At 36.2% G+C, this 26,104-nt stretch overlaps 2 protein-coding genes, 1 long non-coding RNA gene and 2 pseudogenes across 4 annotated transcripts; all 5 read left to right on the top strand.

The window, feature by feature from the left end:
• Positions 1-1,410: 1,410 nt before the first annotated feature.
• Positions 1,411-7,310, top strand: ASP1 (aspartate aminotransferase 1). Its single transcript, XM_086590475.1, has 10 exons — positions 1,411-1,780; positions 1,903-1,988; positions 2,384-2,590; positions 2,845-2,950; positions 3,055-3,159; positions 3,268-3,440; positions 5,984-6,143; positions 6,573-6,668; positions 6,775-6,869; positions 6,949-7,310. The coding sequence occupies exons 1-10, from the start codon at positions 1,601-1,603 to the stop codon at positions 7,019-7,021; spliced, it is 1,281 nt and encodes a 426-aa protein (XP_086446601.1). The 5' UTR covers positions 1,411-1,600; the 3' UTR covers positions 7,022-7,310.
• Positions 7,311-8,629: 1,319 nt separating this feature from the next.
• LOC147518703 (protein CHUP1, chloroplastic pseudogene) lies at positions 8,630-13,194 on the top strand (annotated as a pseudogene). The gene is made up of 3 exons (XR_015211863.1): positions 8,630-9,923; positions 10,002-12,939; positions 13,016-13,194. The product of XR_015211863.1 is annotated as a protein CHUP1, chloroplastic pseudogene (transcript).
• On the top strand, positions 12,569-14,873 carry LOC147518702 (protein DYAD-like; annotated as a pseudogene).
• Positions 14,872-15,932, top strand: LOC147518701 (uncharacterized). The gene is made up of 2 exons (XR_015211862.1): positions 14,872-14,992; positions 15,128-15,932. It is a non-coding gene; the product is annotated as an uncharacterized LOC147518701 (long non-coding RNA).
• A 2,910-nt stretch (positions 15,933-18,842) lies between these two features.
• On the top strand, positions 18,843-22,924 carry LOC147518700 (uncharacterized). The gene is made up of 6 exons (XM_086593984.1): positions 18,843-19,083; positions 19,272-19,504; positions 20,127-20,148; positions 20,286-21,026; positions 21,139-21,148; positions 21,247-22,924. Exons 1-6 carry the CDS (start codon positions 18,843-18,845, stop codon positions 22,922-22,924), a joined length of 2,925 nt encoding a protein of 974 aa, XP_086450110.1.
• The last annotated feature ends 3,180 nt before the right edge of the window (positions 22,925-26,104 follow it).

Here is a 26,104-nt window from a genome sequence, read left to right as displayed (position 1 = left end):
TGTAACCCCCGACGTCAATCCACAACTTTCCAAGCCACAATAAAGAAAATGAGTTCAAAACAGAGAAAACAAAGAACAGTGACGATTTCTATCTATTGGGCTTTAACTGCCCTTAACACCCATAAAGCTTGGACAGTAAATTCGTAATCTAAACAGACAAAAATTATAGTTTTAGTAGTGGTGAGAGATAAACTCTACTCACCTGTAGCGCTCTCCGATTATCATCCAGCTACCAGAAAAACTTTTCCTTTTCTTCTTTCAGCAAGATCCCATTTTTCTGTGTAAAACTATCGCTGTGTTTTTCCCCCAGAACTCTCGTGAGAAAACTCTATTATGTTTTCTTTTTGTTAAAAACAAAACCCCCGAAATAGGGAAGAAGGTTTATCCCATAAACCCACGTCTCCTATTTCCACTAACACTTATCCTATTTTATTTAATCTATTATCTATTAATATTATTATTAGGAAATTAAACGAATAAAAACACGGGGTGTTATAACCTGTCTAGCCGCATTATTGTTCACAAATTTGGGATTTGGGATGCGGATGCAGAGCGACAGTGGTAATGTTGCGCATCATTGCAAATATCTCTCCCATTTTGTTTTGACTTTGACTAGTACACCGTGCCAGTGGTACTGTCACGCGCCACTCCTAATGTCGCGTGAGTTTTTTTTTTTTTTTTTACTTTTTCAATTTGGGTGCTATATTGGGAATGTCGCGTGATTTTTTTTTTTCACTTTTTTCAACCTCGTGCGACAGTAGTATTTGCGCGTGGCATAGTGCGTGTGGTAGACCCTACAATCAAATTTGCAGTCGATATTTGCGACCATTTAGAATTGGTCAAAATTTGTGTCCAATTTTTTCAAATTTTGCCTTTAAATTTAAAAGAAATACTACCACCACCTAAATATACTCTAATATATATACACGTAAAAAAACAATTCTCTTATCGTTTTCAGCTGTCGTCCCAATTAAATCTTCAAACAGGAAGTGAAAGACTGATAGATACAATTATACAAAGAATAAAAAAACAAAAGGGTTGTTTAATAATTTATTGTATGAACTTAAGAAAGTCGAATACCTCGGGCCTCAGCTTGGACTAAAAACACTTTTTCAAAGGAGATTGTATTCTATGATTTATCTACGTAAGATCCAAACCATATAATTCTGTTATATACCTTCCTTATTATAAATTTATAATAAGGGCTGAGAGTTTATCGAAAGAAAAAAATAGTAAGAGCTGAGTTGAATTGGTATTAAGAACGACTTAGCCTAAAAAAAAGGTGACCAACTGATAGGATTCATGATTGAATTTGAATTTTGACTGCCAAAGTTGACCAAATATTATAGATCAAAGGCCCAAGCCCATGAACTGGTCCTAGAAACGTTCACCAAAAAACTGCTACGCGGCAAATGAGAATTGGGGAACAGTACTTTATCGCATTTATTCCGGGGACCATTCTATCTATCTATCTTCACTTCCAAGTTGCGAAAACAAGAATCAGGTGGCAGCATCACAACTAGGACTTTTTCATTTCTTTTCTTCTCTCTCAAACTGTCTTCTCCTCAAAACTCGAAAAACAAACAAACACTAAAAAGGGATGGCATCGAGACTAGCAACTAATAACCAAAGAATAATTATTGACCAAACCTCAAAACTTGGAACAAGGTTGATGTCATCATGGTGGCAAGGTATTCAACCAGCTGCTAAAGATCCAATTCTTGGTGTCTCTGAAGCTTTTTTAGCTGATCCTAGTCCAGATAAAGTTAATGTTGGAGTTGTAAGTTTTCTGGCTAGCTTGGGCGAGAAGTTTGTGTTTTTTTTGTATATTAGATCTCTTTTTTTTTTTTTTTTTTTTTTTTTTTTTTTTTGAGATTGGGTGTTTTTTTTATTATTTGAAAGGGTGCTTATAGAGATGATAATGGAAAACCAGTTGTTCTTGAATGTGTTAGAGAAGCTGAAAGAAGGATTGCTGGAAATCAGAATATGTAAGTGAGATCATTTTTTTTTTTTTTTGGTTATTGATCTATAATTGGAAAGTGGATTGTGTTATTTGATTGTTAATTAAACCATTTGGGGTTGTTGGAATTAGCTTGTAAGCAGTTTTTTTTGTACAACCCCAAACTTAGATTTTAGACAAGGATTTGAAATTGTTATCTCATTTTGACTTGCTTTGTGGTTTTTAAATGCATGTATGGTGAGTCTTATTAGTTGTGTTCTTAGTTGATGCCTTTGGAATCTTGACTGAAATGGAATGTGAAATTTAGAATATAATTATTGTGATTTAATTAGGAAAATAGAGATTAAATACATAAATGGAAAGAAAAAGATGAAGGGATGACATGTAACAATACTCTGATGCATTTGTTACTGTTTGTAACAGGGAGTATCTTCCCATGGGAGGAAGTGTGAAAATGGTTGAAGAAACATTGAAGCTAGCATATGGAGAGAATTCTGATTTTATCAAAGACAAACGAATTGCAGCCGTGCAAGCTCTTTCTGGGACTGGTGCTTGCCGACTTTTTGCAGATTTTCAGAAGCGCTTCCGGCCTGAGTCACAAATTTATATACCTGTGCCAACCTGGTCAAAGTGAGTGCCTGAAAAACTTGATGTACTTGGCTTATACAGTTATACTGCATGTACATTGTTAAAGGTTTGTAAATACCAAAAGATGTTTATGATAGTAATTTAGCTGTAAGTAAGCATTTTTCAAGAATAATCATGTGCAAACCTAGGGAGAGGCGCACTCCTTGCCAAATGTGATTGAAGACCTTAATATTGCACCTGATATTCTTTGGCCTATCTGTGACCTATTCAAGATTCTAACTGATGCATTGTCTTAGTCATCATAACATTTGGAGAGATGCTAATGTGCCTCAGAGGGTCTTCCATTACTACCATCCTGAGACAAAAGGGCTAGATTTTGCTGCATTGATGGATGATGTTAAGGTACATAAAACATATATAATAACCACCTACTTTACATTCTATTGAAAATTCTCCCATTTGATAATTTCTCCTTTGATTTGTTCTCCTATATCTTCTGTAAAAAGAATTCTCCGAATGGCTCTTTCTTTTTGCTTCACGCATGTGCTCACAATCCAACTGGAGTGGATCCTACAGAGGAGCAATGGAGAGAGATTTCATATCAGTTTAAGGTAGGGCATGCCAGCGGAACATGACTCATACTCGTTTTTATGTCTTTTTTCTTAAGAGTGAGAGGAAACTGTGGTTTATACACATATACTGTATGCTGTTAATTTCAGGTGAAAGGCCATTTCCCCTTCTTTGACATGGCATATCAAGGTTTTGCAAGTGGCGATCCTGAGAGGGATGCAAAATCCATCAGGATTTTTCTCGAGGATGGCCATTTGATCGGATGTGCCCAATCTTATGCAAAGAACATGGGACTTTATGGCCAAAGAGTTGGATGTCTCAGGTATATCTGCAATAATATATCGAGTCTTGAGTTCATCTACTAAATTATACGTTTCTCATTACTGTTAAATCGTATTGACTTCTTTATGAGGTCTTCACATTGTTTATGAGAACGACCATGGTCCAACGTGTTCTTCTGTGAGTTTTTTCTTGGGACATATGGATTTCAATTTAAGTTTAACATTGGGATTGAGATTGCGAAAAATTGGGCTGCGGCCTTTGCATGGATAGTTTAGACGTATAGGACAGGGCTACGCATATTGTAAATTAGTCTCTACTTTGTTGTGTTTATCCTGTGCACGCTGAAATAATGTTTGCATATGAAAAGAGAGAAAATAGAAAGATAGTTCGGAAGTCATAGTTTTCTCTTGTTCAGTGTTTTTGTTGCGTCTTTGGTGGTGTTTTGCTAATTGCTTTGCAAATACAGTTTGCACAGTGAAAATAACTACAAAACTCAAAGTTTGAGAGAGTTTGAGCTATCTTTTTGGATGGGGTTCGGAGAGTGTTGGGATGGTTTAAAGGGGATTTTTGTGGAAGCATGTATGTGGCCATACTCTCCCTCCATGTTGTTGGGATGGTTTAAAGGGGATTTTTGTGGAAGCATGTATGTGGCCATACTCTCCCTCCATGTTGCAGGACATGAATGAATAATTAAATAATATATATAAGTGATGTACGAACCAACTGGAATAGCATAGACCTACGCTGAGTACGTACTTTTTAGTCACTCTTTTGTTGGCTTCCAAAACTAAGGGGTCGTTTGTTTTTTGAGCCTCTCGAATCTTTGAATGATAAATCTTTGAATGACCCACCTTCGAATGCTAAATGCCGATTCTTTGAACTCGAAAAACATGTTTGTTTTCGTCGCCGAATGACACTGGCTCGAATCTTTGAATATAAATCATTTAGACAATTTTACCCTTGTTATCAATTTTACCTCGGGTCCAAATGTATGATTCAAACTCGGTGCAAGATCGGTGCTTTTGAATCAGTTTAGTTTTTACCTCTGTTCTAAAGCATAAAATTTTCATAAATTTTCAGGGGGGAAACCAAAAGAGCGTTCATCTCTTAACATTCTTGATTAAAGAGTGGAGTCATAGAAGAATAATTTTGATGTTTTCCATTCAAATTCTAACTATAGACCTTCTGCAATCAAAAAGTGAAATTAAGTATTAAACTATAAACTAAGGCCCAAAATATTGCCGATATATCCGATATATAGCCGATAAATAGCGTTTTTTTGGTACACCAACATCGATATATCCGATATATATCCACCGAATATTGAACCCTTTTTTTCCCGATATATATCGGAATTTCCGATATAACGATATATATCGACCGATATATTCGATATATCCGATATAAATTGTTGCCTTTGACTGATATTGTTGACTTTGACCGATATATCGACGATATTTCTGATATAATCGACGATATTTCGATATATCGATATACAAAACAAAATTTTGACTGGTCAACAAAAAAAAGAGATATTTTTGATATATATCGGTTTTTTAGTACACCAAAATATTCACCGAATTCGATATTTTGGGCCTTGCTATAAACATGTGCATTATCTACTAAAAAATAAATGTATGATCAGAAATTTTGAATGAAAGCCTGAGTTCAACGTTTCTTCCGAACTAACCCACCTATAGCAGAAAATTGGGTACCAATAACCTCTAATAAATTAGACCAAGGACCAAACCTTCAGTAATATTCCCAATTACTGATCCTCGTATGGCATATAAGTAATTAAGTAAACATAGATAAATGCAACAAGAAACAGAGCTGAAAAAAAGGGTCACTTACAGCGTTTCTTAATCCAACAAATAGTTTGCAAAAACAAGAACACCAAGAACTGTAAGATGAACCAAGCAGGTCAGTCATAAGGCGAATGGTCTGAGGCCCACTCATGTAGCCATGCCCATCTGAATTTCCATTCTTATTTGGGTAGAGAGCACATTACATAGATGCGGCATTTCTGTTTTTCATCTGTTCTCTCTATCTACAAACACCTATCACTACATATATTTCAGTCAAGTGAGTTGTTAAATGAAGAAGTTATGGAAATGGGTTTTGGGTTTTTGAGATGTGGGGGTCTATGGATTGTTGAAGGAAGTGGTTTTGAGGAGATCAATGGAGATTTTGTTGGCAGGTTGGTGTTCTTTGTTTCTTCATGACTAGTAATCCGTTGGAGAGAAGGAGTGGCGGTTGATTAGGGGCAAGAGAGGAAACAAGTGCTTCACGTTTCTCATTTTAGCATTCAGCAGCTGTGAGACCGCGGAACGCTGAAGACGATTTTGGCGCTGAACGCTTAAGACAATTTGGAAAACAAACAACTTTTGAGAACGCTGAACGCTGAAAACTTATGTTTCAGCGCCTCTGAACGCTGAAAAACCAAAAAACAAACAACCCCTAAAATGATATGTTGATGTCTGAAGTCTGGATAATGATAGGCTGCTTCATCTCATTTTGATTATTACCAATGGAGGAGATTTTTGTCATGCTTTCTAACAATGAGCTCCTTTTATTTTGCAGTGTCCTTTGTGAAGATGAAAAACAAGCGGTTGCTGTGAAGAGTCAATTGCAACAGCTTGCCAGACCTATGTACAGTAACCCGCCTGTCCATGGTGCTCTTATTGTGTCAGCCATCCTTAGTAGTCCGGACTTAAAGAGCCTGTGGCTGAAGGAAGTCAAGGTAACCCCTAAGTTCTAAGCGGTTCACAATATTATCTTAAATTCTTAATTGTTAACTATGATATTTTTTCTCAAGTGCAGTGAACATAAGCTGTTCTATTCACCTTTTAAGGATTTAATTTGGAATTTGGTCTATTTGTACTTGTTTGCCTGGCCAAGATATAGAAGGAGTAGATATGTAATTTCATTAAACACACCCTAAAGGAATTTCTTGCTGTACGAGCATGTGGTTCACAATTAATGTCTGTTAACTTTGAATAGGTACAACTCAACTGAAACCTTTTGAAGAAATGAACACATAGCCTCGTGGTACAATAGAGCGCCTCACCATAATAAGTTCAGAGTGACCTTAAAAAATTGAAAAAAGAAATTCTGAAAATTTTCTTTTTGAAAGAAAAGAGCTCTTAAAAGTATGTCTCCATCCAATCAGGTAATGGCTGATCGTATCATAGGAATGCGAACTTCACTGAAGGAAAATCTTGAAAAACTGGGCTCACCCCTATCTTGGGAGCATGTAACGAATCAGGTCTGTTGGTTCTCTAACCATGAATCTCTGATTTTTTTCAAGTAATTTCTAATACTTGAGGCCTACCCACCCGTAAGAAACTGACGATCTTATTTGTCTCAAACAGATTGGGATGTTTTGCTATAGTGGCATGACTCCCGAACAGGTGGATCGCTTGACAAGTGAATACCACATTTACATGACGCGTAATGGCCGCATCAGGTAAACCAAATTCATATTATTCTTATACACTGTTTTTCTATGGAGTCTATACTTTTATCACATGGTATAAAATTTGCAGTATGGCGGGAGTTACTACTGGGAATGTAGGATACTTGGCAAATGCCATCAATGAGGTTACAAAATCTGCATAAGAGGCTTGAAGTCGAGTGGAAGTCTTAGATATCGCCGGATGAGGTCTAGTTAGAAGCGGCTGACAGAAAAATATACAAGTTGTCAGAAAACAGGAAATCCTTTTTTTTTCTTACTTTTGGCCTCTCTTTTTTATTTTGTTTAACTTCATTGGGGTTGCCTAATAATTGAACGTAATTTTTGTCTTTCCAAATTATTGGGGGCATGGAGGAGACTGCAGAGTACGTGAGGGACTAAATAAACAATTATTTCGGGGGTGTGAATAATAAAGCCTTACCCATGTTTTGATCATATAGTGACTTGTATTCATTAATACCTTTTTGTTTGGAATGATCATGTGACTAGTTTAAGGCTTTAAGCTTGTTGGTATATAGTTTCAGTTGTGAAATTTAATCTATATATACTTGCCTTGGGAGTCACAGGTAAAGAAAGAAACAGAGTGCTAGGTGGCAAGAACAGGTACTAAAATCCCTACATCAAACAAACTCAGCCAAAAATAAATTTACACGAATAAATTATTGGGATAAAGGTTTTCATCTTTAATGTCTCTACACAAATTCGCCGACAAATGTCATATAAGCCAGATCTTTGCATCTCCATTGAACAATTTGACCCACCATTGTTAAATCTCTGTCAAAATATAAAGGCAATACATAGTACTTCGATTAAACGAGCTCATAAATTGGTAGAAATAACATGTTTATATTTATGTTTGGTTCGATGTCTTTACCTGCACAATCTAAGTACCAAAATACAAAACAGTGTTTGGTACCAAAATACAAATAGGCGGTTGCTGCAACAAGTTGCAATTATGTGCACTTATCTAAGTAGTTTCTATGGCATCCAATTGCAGCCAAAAAAATGAGTCCGAATTTGTGGACAGACTTGTCCACAAACAGCACATTTCTATTGGTTAAATCTATTTTCGGTCAGTTTAACAGTTTTTTTAGGCAGTAACACAGTTTTTTTGGGCAGCCACTCCACCAATTAGAAGCTGAGGTTTTGTGGACAGCAAACAGTTGCCTGTCCACAAACTTATTCTGTAAAAAAATTGTGAAAATGGTTGAAAACACAAAAGAGGTGGTTTCTCTCATATAAGATGTGAAAAAAAGAAGTGGGTTGATAATGTAACCAACTTTACATCCTTTTGCCTTGGGTTTACCAAGCACAAATAAATTGGAATGTTCGATACAATGCAATAAGATACAATACAATCACATGCCATTTGCAACTCGGTGCACTTAACCATTGCAACTCCGTGTAGTTAACCAAACAGAGCCTTAAGCGGTAGACTAAGGCCAAATACTAAGGTAGACAGTGTGGGAATCTCAAATTAGACGTGAATCAACAAATTTATTATAAAAAACACCTCGATGCAAAGATTGATACTGAGAGAGTCTGAAATTCCAAAGATTAAAGAAGAAAAAGAGCATAAAGAAAATGGGAATATGTAGTTAGGTAAGAAGTGAGAAACAGCCAAATTGGAAATTTTCATCTGAACTGATTCTTATCATCTCAATAAGGCCTACAAAGAAATGCCCAGCTTATTCACAATGGAGATAATACTCACAAAAAATTAGCATACCAGATTACAGGTTAGAAATTTTAAGGAGGATCTATATGGTGCGAAAATGTTAGCTCAAACAATTTAATATGAGATCTTTACCAAAAAAAAAACAATTTAATATGAGATGAAAATGTAGTTGTGTAAAGAAAGAGTGAAATTCCATTTTCTTTTGAACTCCCATGATCTCTTCAGTTTTCCAATGGGTATATTCGGTGAGACCTCTATAATCATGATTAAACCTCTATAATCACGATTAATTTAGTTTTTAGTTTACTCCAGTATCTCGGTTGTTTGACCACTCTTGAATTCATGATTTCAATTTTTCTATTAGATTACTTTTTAGAGTCCGGTTCCTCTATAACCAGCCCCATCTCGTATCTCAGACGCACACACACACATCTTGGAGCACACACACACATATTGAGGCACACACACATCTCGAATTTGAATGAACGGCGAGATAACACGGTTACAGAGATGATCTCTGTACCCGGTTGTAGAGATCTCGAGTCCTACTTTTTATTTGAGAACTTTAGAGTTCAAATAAGAAACTTCGGGACTACTTATCTATTTGGCAGGGAAAATATTTCATACAAAATCAAAGACTATGAATACAGAGTAGTTGAGAATGCTCCCAGTGACCCACATCAACCCCCTTGTTTTCTCTAAGACCGACACATAAGATTTTATAATAATTCGGCATAAAAAAGGAATTTTATGCCATTTTTTTTGCCGATTTCAATTGTTCGTAACCTAAAATAGATAAAAACCTCTTTTCATACTCTCTTTTCAATTCTTCAAAACACTCCCTCTTATTCTTCTCTTCTTCCAAAATTAAACTAATAAATTGTTTAAGATGACGAAGTTAAGTCTATGGAAGAGGTCAAAAAGGATGATAGAGTGATATCAAAATTACAGAAGATGTTGTTCTCTGGCAACACCTCTCAAATCTCTTTGTACCGAATTTCATTTTTGTTTCTGATATTCGAACTTACACTTCAAATTTATCTTCTTCTTATTCGGTGGCGTCATCATTTTCTTGGATTCATTTGAGATCTTTCAGGTATTGTTAACTCATTCGTCTTCATTGCATCATATATTTGATGTGACCGGAAAGAAATGGCCTTAGAACTAAAGATAATATAGTCATGGAGAGAAACAGAATGTGAAAACTGAACTTGACTTGCTTCTTCTGTATTTTGTACCATATTTATCGTGATTAAATTCTATGGTGAGCACTGAATTCAGAAAAAGGTGAACCATGCTTTGAACAACAATAGGATGAAGAAGACTGCAGGCAGCTTACAGATAATAATGTTAATCCAGAAAAGGGTCATGTAAGTATCTTCATGCAGTTGAATTATTTGAGTAAAGTGATTTCTTATTTATAATTGAAAAGCTTTTTACCTTTGCAGGGGGGTGAGGAAAAGGAAGAGGAAGAGGAAGAAGAGGTTAAAAGAATCAGCAGCATAATAAATCCGGCTTTGAGCAATAATCTTTCTCTCGAAGATGAAGAACTTATACCTGAATTTGAAGACTTCTTTTTTGGTGAGATTGAATTTCCATTACCAAATGACAAGTTTGACTTGAGAAGGGAAGCCCAGGTTGAGACAAATAGAATCTATGAAATTGAGATGGAAAAATATGCAAATGAACTTGAACGTTTACGTACCTGGTAAAAGAATTGGAAGAAAGGGAAGTGAAACTAGAAGGTGAGTTACTTGAATACTATGGTTTGAAGGAGCAGAAATCAGACATTGTGGAATTACAAAGGCAACTCAAGATCAAGACAGTTGAGATCAACATGCTGAATATCAACATTAATGCATTGCAAGCGGAGAGGAAGAAGCTTCAAGAAGAGATCGCAGAGGGAGCGGCAGCAAGAAAGGAGCTTGAGATGGCAAGGAAGGTACCTAGTAAAAGAATTGGAAGAAAGGGAAGTGAAACTCGAAGGTGAGTTACTCGAATACTATGGTCTGAAGGAGCAGGAATCAGATATTGTGGAATTACAAAGGCAACTCAAGATCAAGACAGTTGAGATCAACATGTTGAATATCAGCATTAATTCATTGCAAGCGGAGAGGAAGAAGCTTCAAGAAGAGATCGCAGAGGGAGCGGCAGCGAGAAAGGAGCTTGAGATGGCAAGGAACAGGATAAAGGAGCTGCAGAGGCAGATTCAGCTCGAGTCTAACCGAACTAAGGGCCAGTTGTTGATGCTTAAACAACAAGTTACTGGTCTTCAATCAAAGGAGTAGGAAGCATTTAAGATAGCTGAGCTTGAGAAGAAACTCAATTCTATGAGAGATTTAGAGGTAGCAGTTATGGAGCTTAAAAGGAAGAATAGAGAGCTTCAGCATGAGAAGAGGGAGTTGACAGTTAAACTGGGTACTGCTGAAGGTCGTGTGGCAGAACTCTCCAATGTGACAGAGGTAAATCTTAGTTATAATGGTTTAATACCAGAATATGATGGCATCACGGCCCCAGCATGTTCTAATTATTCAGTGTTTGATTAGTTTTAATTGAAATAACTTGAACTACAATTTGTGTAAAGTGACATGGTTGTCAGAGCAAGGGAGGAGGTCAACAATTTGAGGCATGCAAATGAAGATCTTTCGAAGCAGGTGGAAGGACTTCAAATGAACAGGTTCAGTGAAGTTGTCTATCGTTACTTTTTGGACCAATGATGCTATTCCGCCATGAAAATTGCTTTAAATTAGTTGATAAGTTGTGAGTTTGTGACATGTCATGATGATATTACAGAAGGATTTGTATTCCTTTAATTTTAAAAAAGGGGCAGGATAACTTCCCATAAATAGTGAATACCATCTTAACATCAAGTTGAATATTATCATTGAATCATCTATACTGCAATTTCAAGATGATGAACAATTTGCCTTCGATAAACTGCGAATTAGATATAGCGAATTCTATACTTGGACGAGGTCAAAAAGGATGATAGAGTGATGTCAAAATTACAGAAGATGTTGTTCTTCAAAATGATGAAAAGTCTCCTACAGATAGCTGTCAAGAAAGTGAAGAGAAAGCATCTGCTGGAGAAAAAACATCAACAGTGATTGATAAGACGATAAGGATGTTGTTATGAGTGAGGATCTTAAGGCCCTCTTTCAAAGGTTTGGAACCGTCAAGGTATTATTTTGAACAAATTCTTAATCATTTAGGTTCATTATGTTTTTTGCCTGAAACTTTTTATAACAATGTTGCCATGGCATTAAAGTGGCTAAATGGATTATACGTTGTCAAGGATAATTTTTGCATCCTTAATCACAAATCTAATCCAGTCAATGAGATGAAATCCAACAAATGTCCTTGCATGGAATGTATAATATTTGGCTGCGTGTCAACTGTCGAGGTAAGGTTCTCGCCAAATGTTCGATTCTATATTAAGTACAAATATGGCTGAGCAAGAAAATGAGGACTTCCTTATTGTTACATGAAAAGATTAAAGTATAGTATCATTTGCTCATTTGACTTCCTTATTTTTTAAGGAAGTGGGATATTTTTGTGGGGGCTGCTTTCCTATTATACTTGACTTGAATCCATCCTACAATACTACACTGATATATCCACAGTCCCTACTGAAGCTCAATTCATTTATGGCTCGCAAGAATGTATTACAAGTCGATCGGAGCCTTAACTTATTTTTCATTCCTTTTGAAGAAAACGACTCCAGCTTGAACATAGTTTTTTTTTAGATCATAGAACATAGTTACTCTATAGTACGAATCCTAGAGTTATTTTTAGCCAATCAATTAACTGATGTATCCATTCTATCTGCATGTAGCCATTTTAAGCGTGTGTGCCCTCATGATACATGACTAAGTCAAACATTAAATGACAGACTGTCCCTACTCCAAGTCAATGGCCCTCATAACTATTGGCTGCCTTCAGAATTCAGATCACCTTAAAACATGAAGAATGTCCATCTCCCATAAACAATCCCGTTGAATAAAAACCATATAAAATGGCGGTTTATTTGGATAGAATAACATCATTATTTCCTCCACCTCTTTTCTCACACTTCTCCAAAAAGTTGAACAACAACGTTAGTAGAAGTAGAAGAAGAAACACACGTGATTATTTAAAGGCAATGCCTGAAGATAATAATAAAACTGCTGCTTCACTCACTTCATTTAAACTAAACGAGTCTACTTTTATAGCTTCACTAATGCCTAAGAAAGAAATCGTTGCTGGTCGGTTTTTTTTCGAATCAAATCCTCAATTCGATGGTCGTGGTGTCATCATCGCGGTTTTCGATTCGGGTGTCGATCCAGCTGCAGATGGTTTAAAACTCACGTCAGATGGGAAACCCAAAATTCTAGACGTTCTCGATTGGTACATACATTAGAATCTTTTTTTTTTAATCATCTTACTTTGTTTTAGTATTAATAAAGAAATATTGTTGTTGAAGGTATGATTCACCAGACTTGCACAAAGGAAATGGATGCTTATGCAGGTTGCATGTATTACCACACCAATGAGTTTGATTTGTGTCGCAGAGAGCAGCAAGAGTTTGAGAACGCGTGCCCGTTACCTGTATGCTATCGTATTTTTATATTCCTTTGTTGCCAATAATATGTTTTGTTTTTTGATGCATTGGATATTAAACCACCATATCTATATTTGTGCTATACATTATGTGATTATGATGCAGATGGTTATGTTGTCTTGGTTGGATTTTAAATGTTCAAAAAGGCAGGGCATGGAGTTGCAAAAGCCTCCTCTAGGTAGAAGTGTTTGGCCTATCCCGGATCGTAGTTATGCCTGCAATGGTATTGAAAATGTGTCAGAATTGTTTTTTTTCATCTCCCGCATCTAAATCTCAGTATGTCAAATTATATATTGGGGAGCAATATCTCCCTGCTACAACATAGTTCTCATTTTTGTTACCTGACTAGATGCCATTTTCCTTTCTTTCTAATGTATCGGGCGAATCGGTGCAATTCAAACCGGGTTTCTTTTACTTAAATTGATCATAAATAAATGCCCTTAAAATTCGAACTCAACTTGAAGCCATTCGAGCGGTCATGGTTAGAATAAGAATAACAAAACAACATTAGTTCTTCTTCACTATCTCTACCAATATTTTAGAAATCATTTTGGAGGTTTACATTTGCTTACAGTAACCGAGTTTTGGATGACTAGAACGTGTATATCGGGTTTCCTAGCACACTCTCTGGCAAGCGTATATTTCAAGAATATGAATCGAGGGTGTAAATCTCCAAGGAAGAATCTTCCCCGACACGGATGAAGAGTTTGTTATGAGTTTGAAGTCGGCAAGAATACTTCTTATTAGACCGATTTCACCCAGACGAAGTTTGCAAATCGAAGACATCTAAGGAGTTTCGGTTGTTACCTTCGGCGGTTCGATGTCTCTTCTTCCGTGGTCAATGAAGATTTGAACAATGAAACTTCACTTAAAGGTCTGTGCTGGTCATCGCTAAACTGCTCTGGGTTGGTGCACTGGGGGGTTCGAAGAAAGGTGACGTACTTGGGGCGAAATAGTGAGAAGACCCACCCAGGAGTTACATATTTGCCAAGCCGAATCAAAGAAGAAGAGTATGTCAATACAGAATTGAAGACTGAAGTGGAAGCAAAGCGTAAGCAAGTCGAATTTTTGTCTAGAGTAATCAAAGAAGAGGAGGATGATAAAATGGATTTGAGGACTGAAGATGAAACAAAGCCTAAAAGTATAAAGAGAAAGCATGAAGGTGTAAAACTGAGCAAACCGTCCAAAGCAGCTAAATGTGTGGTAAAAAAAACCAGCAGAAGGGGTCTGTGAACAAGAACCGAAATTCTCTTACGGCAGGTGGACGAAGGAAAGGTGAGTTTGTTAATTAGCTTATCTAACTGTGAGTATTAGATTAGTTTTGGTGAAACTTAGTGTTTGATAAATTCTATTATCTTTTTATGTTAAAGGTACAAGAGTGGAGAGCTGTTGATGATGCAAATCCTAAAGAAAAAGGGAGCTGTTTTTGGGAAGCCAGTCCCACGGCAAACACTGAGGGTGGAGGCTAGGAAAGACATTGGGGATATTGGGTTTCTTGACCACTTACTGAAACATATGATTGGTAAGGTAGCACCTAATGGAGAAGACATGTTACGTAGGTGCACAATACGTAAGGAACAATGGTGTATCGGCTTTGAGAGTGCAGACTTGGTTAATGTTCGAAAAAAGAGTGGGGTGAAAAATCCTTACTAGAACCCCCACACGGATGGACTTTGGTGATAATCCTTCACAAGAACCGACCGCGGCTTTTTAGAGTTAAACCGCTAAAAGAGGAGATGGCCAACATTAGAAAGTAAATGACAGTACTAAATATAATAGGTGTGTTTCTTTCTTCTGACAATAGAACAAGTGTGTTTCTTTCTTCCAACAATAGAACAGGTGTGTTTCTTTCTTCCGACACATTTTTTTTCTCTTTCAATTTCAATTAGGGTTTGTTTTTTTTGTTTTTTTTTCCGAAGGAATCCAATCCACCTTTGATGATATTCTAATTAAAACTTTTCGTTGCTTCGAAAGTTGTTAAGGCTGATGCAAATGGTTGTATTACTGGAGCTTCAGGTTAGTGTTAGCATAAATTTATATGCAGATAATGTGTTTCTTAGTTGAATGTTAGATCATAGTTTTATGTCGAGGTCTTTATGTCACGTAGGATTCCTGTTTAAAGGTAGGATTATGCGTCATTGTCATTGGATTTTTGTGTACTCTATTCAAACAAGTCTTCCTTTGGAAACATCTTGACTTACTGAATTGAACTCTATCTCTTAGTTCTCAATTATGACTAATCATGGTATGTGAACAGAAAGAAAGGAAGAAAAAGTGGGATCTACCAGATTTTATTTCCTTTTGTTGCTGTTATAGGATTTGCTTTTGTCTATATGGATGATGAGCGAGATGCCGAGGATGCAATTTGAGGACTTGACAGGGCGGAATTTGGAAGACATGACTGGCGGCTTCGTGTTGAGTGGACAAAGGTATGTATGACGGGACAAATCAAGCCATCTGACGTGGGTTTGAATCAGGACACAGTGATACGTACATGGAGAAGTTCCAGTCAAGGAATCATCTGGAGAGGTGGTCGATGTATTAGAAGCTAACTACATTAGTAGTCGATCACAAAATGTTAATGACGAGCAACGCAAAAAGATTGACCAGCAGCATCTCATGAAATTTATTACATACCATGGACCTAATGTTTTTGAAATCTGTCCGTCTATACCAAATGCTGGAATAATTTACTGTATAAGTTTGTGTTAATGTGTATGTATCAGATATTGTTTACTTAAAGAGTGTTGGATGAATTTTAATCTTTGATTTATTGTCATTAGACTCATGTAGTTTGCACCATCTTCTTATGGTGAACTCCAATTTAGATCAATGCTTCAACTCACTACCAATCAATATCACAAACGTATACACTTGCTATTCCTTCAGCTAGCCAGCCTTCGTTGTCATCTGGAAGCCAAAGTGCACCAGTTGTTCCCGTTATGCAGCAGATAGGCCAGCAACCATCCCCGCTATGCAGCAGATAGGCCAGCAACCATCAGTTGTTGTTTCCTATCATATAGGATCTATTTATGTTAATATTCCTGTTTTATCTTGACAAAACTAGGAATTTGATTTTGTTTCACACTCTTTATTTAGATAAGTAGATAATCCAATAAATTAGTACAAATGTTAAGATTAAATTGGAAACGATCTTATTTAGATAACCTTTTTTACTATCCAAAACACACAAATTAAATAACGTTATCTTACTTGCATATAAATTTAACTCGAATGTCCAAGGATAAATTTAAGAAGTCTTATACAATTAGTTACAAATCTTATACAATTAAAAGTCTAAAGCTAACATAACACTAACAGTCTTAGAAGTCTATTACTACTATAACTGACAGATATTTGAGTGTTTATAAATCTTCTCCTCATCAGTTCATACCAAACAAAATCTCTCAGCAAAATCTCTCAGCAAAAGCTGTAAGCAAACTGTTTTTTCTGTCGCTCAATATCCTCTTTAGTGTCACATATCTTATGGTAAACAAACTGCCGAAGTAGTAGACTCCCCAATGCCCTTAGCACCTCCAAGAGTTGTAACACCCCAAGCACAGTTGACAATAGAAATAATTCCCCCAAACACCTGTGACTTGATCATTGCACTGATTATATCCTAAGACTGATTATATCCTAAGACTTCCAGTATAATATTTATACTAACACCATAAACCCCATCAGCAAGAAGGGCACTGGAAGCCAACCCAAACGTGAAACAAATCAGCGTCAAAATCGGCAAAGCAACACAACAAGCAATCACTCTCGGTATCACAAGGTAATCCACTGGGTCAGTACCAAGAACTCTCAATGTATCAGTCTGCTCCAAACCTGCATTGTTCCTAACTCGCTGCAAATGCACTCCTATCCCAAAGGTTCTTCGTCTGATTAAGTAAAGTCTTTGTCCAAGAAGACAATTTCTAAATCATTATCAGTTGTAGTGAATAAGATTGATATTCGTCTTGAGTTGAATCAACAGAGATGGTGGATGATTCCTGTCCTTCAGAGATATAAGAGGAGTTAAAGCTTTAGCCAAAGAGAGGAAGGGTTGTTCAGGTTTACCTTATGGATGATGAAAAAAGATATACCTCCAGAATTGCTCGGTTCAATAGACGATGTATTCTTGCACTGAAAAACAATAATGGTACTAAGTTTTAATTTTTATTATACACACTTGATAAATATTCTAACAAAATAAAATATTGAAGGGTCTAACCTTATGGGAATATATTGAAGGGTCTAACCTTAAGTGTCATAGAAGAATTATGATGTCTGCAAGTGCAAACAACAGCCATATAGAAGAAGTGCTAAAAGAGCATAGAAGAAGACATCCACAGCTAATGGAATGTCAAAGTCGCACTGGTATGTAACTTTCCAAATCAAAATATACTGTTTTTTATTCTCATTTGATTTTAAGATATTCTGTAGATGTAGGAAACTGATACTTATACTTTCCTTTATGCATTTATTACAGAGGAAGAAAATACAGAGACAAATTCTGTTATGGAGGAATTGATACACAGACAGGAATTAAATGAGCAACAGATCAATCATTTAACCAATTGTACTGGTATGAACTAACTTATTTTATAATAACAAAACAATTATAATCTACTTTCTACAAGAAATGGCTTAACTTTACCCTTTTTTGGTATAATTTTCAAACAGTCAATGTTGAATCTACAAAGGAACAAACTGCTAAAATAGCTCGCCTTAATCGAAGTTGTTTGTTGGCTTTAAAGAACATAATCGTTTGTTGGCATCCAAGGAACACAACTTGCATTCAAATATAGGTAAAATTGTATTCTATATTTGGTTGAGGATTAATTAAAGTTTTTGAAATTTGATAATTTTTATTACATAGGCCAAACAGGTACTTTGAATCTTACAGATGCTATGCGTCGTATAATGACTTCAATATCTCAAATCACAAATATCAGTGAAAGGAATAAACGTTTGCAAAAGCAAAAAAAAAATTCATCGTGATCTAAGCAAGTATACTAACAGTGATGGCATGTGTTTTCTTCTTCAATTCTGATATTTTATTCAGAATGTTTGTCCAATTCACTAATAATTTTTATATTTTAGGAGTTCATGACTTTGGACCACCAACTGAAGAGTGTATGTACTGTGGAGCAATTTTTTGGGAAGAAGAAAGAAACAACAAAGGAAAATCATCTGTTCCAACATTCTCTATATGTTGTGGAGAAGGAAAAGTTCAACTTCCACTATTTGAGGTTGCCCATGAGTTTTCAGAATAAGTGGGAAAAATCATCATAAAATTGGGTCACTTCTTCCCTTCGAAAATAAGTCTCCTCAATTTGCCCAGTTATATGTATACGAGACTCAAAATGAATTGAAGAATAGGATGCAAATATTCAATGAATATAATGAACTTCCTGATCCTGCAATTGTTGATGGATTGATCAAAATGTTTGATCAACACAATAAAGTTGTACAATCTTTTAGGATGGCTAGAGACAGATTTAAAGAAGATGAAATGATTGATGTCCGCCTAAGACTTATTAATTCTCGGCAGAGTGATGGAAGACAATAAAATCTGTCAACTGGCAATGAAGTTGTACCTTTAATCGAAGGAGATGGATTTAATGTTAATGATTTTAGGGACATATTTGTTGAAACTAGAGGAGGTTTGGAGAGAATAAATGAATTGCATCCTAAATTCATGGCTTTGCAATATCCTTTAATGTTTCCCCGTGGTGAAGATGGCTATAGACCTGGAATTCCTTATAGAAAACTTCCTAATAGTGAGGAAAATGAAGGAGTTTTTACTATAGATGATCATAAAAAAGATGCCATTACTATAAGACAATATTGGGCTTTTAGACTACAAAGGACACTAGAAAGTCGATTATTCTGGATAGGTGGACGTTTACGTCAAACAGTCATTGTTGATGGTTATACATGTATAGAAGATCAAAGAATGCGTTGGTATCGGACACACCAAGAAGAAATTAAGGTTGATTAATACAGCAATGTGATGGATGCAGTGGTCGCAATGTATATAAGTAATATTATTTAAATTTTAAATTTTATTTCCATTAGTTTATGATTTGTTTTAATCTATCAATAACCCGTTTTAAAATAAACACAGGTGATACTTCAGCAGCATCAATTGGTAAACGTTTGATCCTTCCATCAACATTTACAGGAGGCCCTAGATACATGATACAGACCTACCAAGATGCTATTGCCATATGTAGATGGGCAGGACCACCTGATCTTTTTATTACTGTGACTTGCAATCCAAATTGGAATGAAATTCTTAGTTATCTACAAAAAGACCCTGGACTATTGCCTAATGATGTTCCTGATGTTGTGTGTCGAGTATTCAAAATGAAGTTGGAGTGCATCATGAAAATATTACATTATGGAAATCATTTTGGCAGAGTCATTGTAGGTCATAATTACATACATTTTTATTATTTTTATTATTATTATTATTATAGAATAGATCATGTCTAGTAGGAGTATAAATTGAAGTAGAGCAAAACACTGCAAAATGTGAAACAACAGTTAATAATTCATAAATGTGGAAATCATGTTTGCTATTAACTGTAAAATGTAAATTTATGTGTTTAAAGATCCTATATTTAAACAAGGGAGAACACTTACAGATTTTCTTCTATATATGGTCTAACATATCTGCACTCAAACTTTTCTCTATTTAGAAGTAGTTGAGATATGTGTTTTTGATGGAAAACAGTGCATTGTGGCTAAGATAATATATAATCAAAGTTGAAGAAGAAAACCAGGGGCCGTGATGTTAGAAACCAAAGACGTAATGAAGAGGAGATGGGAGGAAAAAAGAAGGTGTTTTGTGGAATTTTTGAAAAAGTGAAAGCAGTTTTCTCTCCCACCCCAATATTAACAGAAAACTACTCAATTTTGTGTTGTGTCCAGGTGTCATTTACTTTGTTAATGTACTTTAGTACCCTTTTAAATTTAGTTTGTTAAGATTGATGATTATGGTTTGTCTCATTTTCTGAGTGATCCATCTATGTCACTTCTTAATAGGAAGATATATTTCTTACTTATTGATAAGATCATATACCTTTATAATTATTTAAAGATTGCTACTAAATAAATTTTTCTTTTTTATGTGCAGTATTGTACGTTATTGAATTTAAAAAACGAGGATTGCCACATGCTCACATTTTATTGTTTTTACATCCGGAAGATAAACCTAAAAGTGCTTTGGATATAGACAAGATGATATCAGCTGAATTGCCAGACAAAGCCAGTGAACCTCTATTGTATGATATTATAGTCCAAACAATGATTCATGGTTCGTGTGGTGAGAAGAAAAAGGGTTCTCCATGTATGGACACTAAGAAGAACAAATGTACAAGGAAATTTTCAAAGGATTTTTGCAGTGAAACGACATTTGATGAGAAAGGTTTTGCATTTTATGGAAGGCGAGATAATAAAAGAATTGCAATGGCGGGCCATCAAAATCCGGTTGAAATTGACAATCGGTGGGTTGTTCCTTACAACCCTGAACTTACCAAAGAATTTCAGTGTCACATCAATGTTGAACATTGTAACCGTTCACGGATGATTAAATACTTATTCAAGTACATTTCAAAAGGGCAAGATCGAGCTACAGGTATTGTTGAAGAAAATAATGTCTATGACAAAGATAACCAGAAGCGGGTCGTACATCAAGTTGATGAGATTAAGCACTATCTAGATTTCAGATATGTATCTGCATTAGAAGCAAGTTGGAGGATTTATGAATTTGACATCCAGTACAAAGATCCTTCTGTTGAAAGAATGAGTTTCCATCTTGAAAATCAGCAGAATATTGTTTTTCGTGCAAATGGGGATCCAGTTGAAATTGTTGCAAGTGAAAAAAGAAAAAAAACTATGTTCACTGAGTGGATGCGTATTAATGAAAAAGAACCGAGTGGAAAACATCTTACATATGTTGACTTCCCTTTAGAATTTGTGTGGGACAGAAATACAAAGGTCTCAATACATTACAATTTCCAAACAAAAATTTTTATTTGAAATTACATATAAATTTTTTATTTATTCATAACATACATGTTTGTTAATTTTTTCAGGGAATGGAAAAGAAGAAACCAAGGATTGAAGATTGGAAGAATATTATATGCTCAGCCAACACAAGGCGAAAGATACCATATGCGTATGCTTCTAAACATTGTAAAGGGAGCTAATTTTTTTGAAGAAATCAGAACTGTTAATGGTACTCTCTATGATGATTACAAGTCAGCTTGCCGTGCGCTTGGTCTTTTACAAGATGACAATGAATGGAAAGAAGCAGCTGAATGGTCTTCCAGTCCGTCATTATGCCAGTTATTTGTAACACTTTTAGTGTCTTGTGAGTTATCCAATGCTATTGATATGTGGGACTGCCATTGGGAGTTACTATCTGATGATATCTTAAGGGCTAATCCAAATTTATCTGAATCGGAACTGGAAAGGAAAACACTTCTTGAAGTTGAAATTCTAATGAACGAGAATGGGTGGAGTCTAAAAGATTATAAGTTTGATATCCCAGAAGCAGTTGAAGCTGAGAACAGAATGATACAAGAGGAACTAAATTATAATTGCAATTTACTTTCCTCACATTACTTACATCTTCATGGTGGATTGAATGTCGAACAAAAAGATGTTTTTGATGCTGTCATTAGCGCTATTGAAAGTAATGCTAGAAGTCTCTTCTTTGTATATGGAAGTGGAGGAACAGGAAAAACTTATCTATGGAATACAATAATTGCAAAGTTGCGCTCTAAAAGAAAAATAGTTCTACCTGTAGCATCATCAGGCGTAGCATCTCTTTTATCACCAGGTGGTCGAACTGCCCACTCGAGGTTCAAAATTCCCATTCGATCAGATGAATCTACAACTTGCAATGTCACAATAAAGATGCACTTGGAAAAACTCATTCAGAAAACAGATTTGGTCATATGGGATGAAGCACCAATGAGTAAGAAAAATGACTTTGAGTCTGTTGACAGGACATTTAGAGACATAATGTCTGTGATTGATAAAAGCTTGAAAGATAAACCATTTGGCGGGAAAACAGTTGTTTTGGGAGGTGACTTCAGGCAGACGCTTCCATTTATAGAAAAAGGCTCAAGAGAAGCTATTGTGTCAGCTTCGATAAACAGATCCTACTTATGGCATCACTTCAAGGTTTTTCGTCTTTCCATAAATATGCATTTGAGTAGAATAGATTCTACATCACCAAGTACCCAATCTGATGTAGAATTTAACAATTGGACATTAGCTATTGGTGAAGGAAAACTGCCCAGTCAATCATTATGCGAAGGGGAAGAACCGTCATGGATTAGAATACCTGAAGATCTAATTATTAGTTCTGAAGGAGATAGGATAGAAGAGATTGTAAATACTATTTATACTGAACTTTCAAGGAACTACAAAGATGTAGAATACTTGAGAAGTCGATGCATTCTGACACCTACAAATGCTTCTGCAGATGAGTTAAACAAATACGTTCTCTCATTAATTCCAGGTGAAATACATGAATACTTGAGTGCAGACACATTAAGTGCGGCATCTGATAAAATCGCAGATCAAGACATTTTGTATCCTACAGAGTTCCTTAACACTCTTCAAATATCAGGGATTGCAAATCATCAAATTCAACTAAAAGAGGGAGCTCCTATCATGCTTATTAGAAACATAAACCAGAGTAAGGGACTTTGCAATGGTACTCGAATGAAAGTGACAAAAATAACAGATTATGTCCCATAAGCAGAAATCATTACTGGAGTACGAAGTGGAGATGAACACACCATTCCTCGGATTGTGATGAAGTCAGAAAATAAAAATTGGCCTTTTGTCTTACGCCGAACGCAGTATCCAATAAAGCTTTGTTATTGTATGACAATTGTGTTAACCCAATTGTTACCCTTCAACCTCACATCCCCTCTCTCCTCCTTCTCTTCACTAAGGTCAGACTCTCCCCCTCTTGAACCTCTCAGCTGAACCCAATTGGGGCTGTGATAAATCACGCATTTATACACGTTTTGGTTTTCAGTTACTTATTTTCTTAAGTCCGAGGTCCACAGTCCAAAGTCCGAAGTCCAAAGACCTAAGTCCAAAGTCCAACGTCCGTGATAGGTCGACGCGTTTAGTCAAGTTACCTTACTCACGTGGGTTTGGTAGGATAGGTCGAGTAAGGGATCGTCCAAACCTTAGGGCTCGGATAGGTTCACAACTGGAATTACAACTTTTGGTGAGTAGGATTTTTAGGTTTCTTTTTAGTTGGTTTTAATTAAATTAACGGTAATGCAAATAATGTAAATTACTACGGCGATTATATGTAGGTAAACAAAAATAGAGAAACAGGGAGAGAGTTAGTCATACTCATGCGAGAATCATTTTTCAACAGTTTATATTACCACATCACTACATCTCTAATTCGTCTCGTTTTCGGAGACGACGTCGAGTATTGATCCCTAGTGCATGCCCACATCTCTAGGTCGCATTTCACTAGCATAAGGAGTTTCAATAATATCTCATCTCTGGTATATTATTTCAGCTCCTCGCTCGATTTCACATCATTTGGATTTTAATTGGAGAGTCGTTTGACACCGACATTTTGTCGCGAGACATTTTGGGTTGCGCGTGAGACTGTCCTGGAGCATCAGCAGTCCAACTTTGTACAGTCTCAGTCATTTTGGGATTGGATATCAAATCTAAGCCTAATTCCTAAGTAGTGACTCTAGAATATTAAAGAGTCAATCCGGATTTTTACACGAGCAGCATAACCCTCCCCCTGAGGGGGGGGGGATTAGCTTATGGTCATAGAAGGAATAATAAAACTTGTTGTATACATTAAGTAAATAAATGCAGGACAAGAATTAAACTAGAAGAGAAATGACTGTTATTAAGGGTAAAATAACTTACAGTATTTAAGCTGCTGGAATGGAAATGACAGAATGTAAGTACTGAAGAAATAAACTAACTAGGCGGAAGCTAAAGCATTAATATGCTGAAGGAGAAATAATGAAGGCGACCCCCTCATATATATAGGTTGGATGGCTTGTGAACCATTTAATTGAGTTTTGTTCAGTAGCTAATTGATTTCTTCAAAACTTTGAGAATCAAAGTTTTGTTTTGATTTGTTTTAATTTTTTGTCTTTTTGCTTTTTAAGTTTTTGTTTTGTAGCTCATTTCAATTCAAACCACCTGGTTTGAATTGGTACGTGTCTTCTCTCTTGCCAGGTGGTACCAAATTGAAACCATCCTTTGCCACCTGCCTATGCTGACTCGTCATGCCTTCTGGGCCCGCAGAGTGGATCCACTTAGTGTGTCCAGTGGCTGCGCCGATTTTGGCGTTTTTACGACTTTTTGTCCTTGCAGCAGAGTTAAATTCGCCGCCTCGTCGCTATGGCAGTTTCACTAGCCAACGCCGGCATCTAGATTTATCCGATTTGAGCTTCGGAAGTTTCTTTGCTTCTTTATATGTGGACTCGCTCGCGACCGGTTTTGTTCTTTTGGAAACTTCGGCTCTAGTCGCTCTGTTGGCTTCACGGGGTTGAGTGGGAAACTTCAAAATATTCAGATTCGTACTTGGCGGCTTCACTAGCCAACGCCGACATCTAGATTTATCCGATTTGAGCCGGAAGTTTGTCGCTTCTTTATATGTGGACCCGTTCGCGACCGGTTTTGTTCTTTTGGAAACTTCGGCTTTAGTCGGGGCTTTGTTGGGCTTCGCGGGGTTGAGTGGGAAACTTCAAATATTCAGTATTCCGCATTGCCGATGCATGTTTTATCATTATATTCATTTTAATCATGGAAACCTGCAAAAGTAATGAAAATATAATTATTACATGATTATTAAAACACATAATCGACCAAAATGCTATGTCTCGGGGTTTTAATATTAGTTTTGGGTGCTTATCACACCACCCCCTTAAACAAAGACTTTGCTTGTCCTCAAGCAAAGAAGAGACATTAAAACGATAAGTGGTAAAAATGTGTTGTCCTAAGCTAAATCTCATTTCAGCAGAGTGCGGTTGCATTGACCGTGATGCAACAAGGCCTTGAACCACTAGGAATTCCCTAGTGGACGAAGTTATAGCCTCGCGGAGAGTTTTCCGCAGAGAAGATACTCACAAACTTCATTTATACTAAAACGACTTAGTAACAAAGGCTTGTTTCCTTAATTAATCTCGTGTATCTAGACATCTCACCAGCAGTGGGAAACAAGGATTTTATTCTTTCAAATTCAAGTTAAGATACATACAATAATCGAAACATCTACGTATGAGCATGCATGCAAGTGATCTAATAATGAAATGTAACGGCAGGGGCGTTCCTGGATTTTTGGATAGCGTCCTTAAGTAGGTTCTCACAGGTATGTGTCGAAACACAATTTCTCTCTTATTTTTCCACTCAAGCTTTGCTATCTCCAGTGTGCAATGGGCATACGTTTCCTCACATACTCAATGACAGTTAGAGGAGCCGAGGTCGAGAAGTCACAACTACTACTTATTATCACACTATCCTATTCCTAATTGAGCTAGAGGTCTTTATTAGGTGTTATGGAGCTTAGGTGGTAGTGTAGAAGAAAATGGAATAGAAAATTCAAAAATGATAAGTATGAGAGAATAAGGTCTTCGAGATATTTATACTAGAGGATCCTTATTTTCTTTCCTGCTTCTAACATGGGTTTCCATACTTGGATTTTTCAAGCTTTTGTATTCCCTTTTGATTTGATTTTTTTTTTGGGGGGAATTCTAACTTTGACATTTCTTTTGATTTTTGGAAACATATTTCTATTTTTTTTTTTCTTTTCTTTTTTAAAACAAGTAACCCGATTTTGATTTGTGACAAGGTTTTTCTCTTCATTTTTCTGCACTTCATCCTATTTCTCATACTCATCATCTAGGTAGGCTTATTTATTTGTGGGTACTAGATGGGTAA

This window comes from Coptis chinensis, chromosome 2, assembly GCF_015680905.1.
Source record: "Coptis chinensis isolate HL-2020 chromosome 2, ASM1568090v1, whole genome shotgun sequence".
In the NCBI taxonomy this organism is placed as follows: domain Eukaryota; kingdom Viridiplantae; phylum Streptophyta; class Magnoliopsida; order Ranunculales; family Ranunculaceae; genus Coptis; species Coptis chinensis.
Note: the sequence above shows the minus strand (reverse complement) of the source record. Positions and strands in the feature narration are given on the sequence as shown.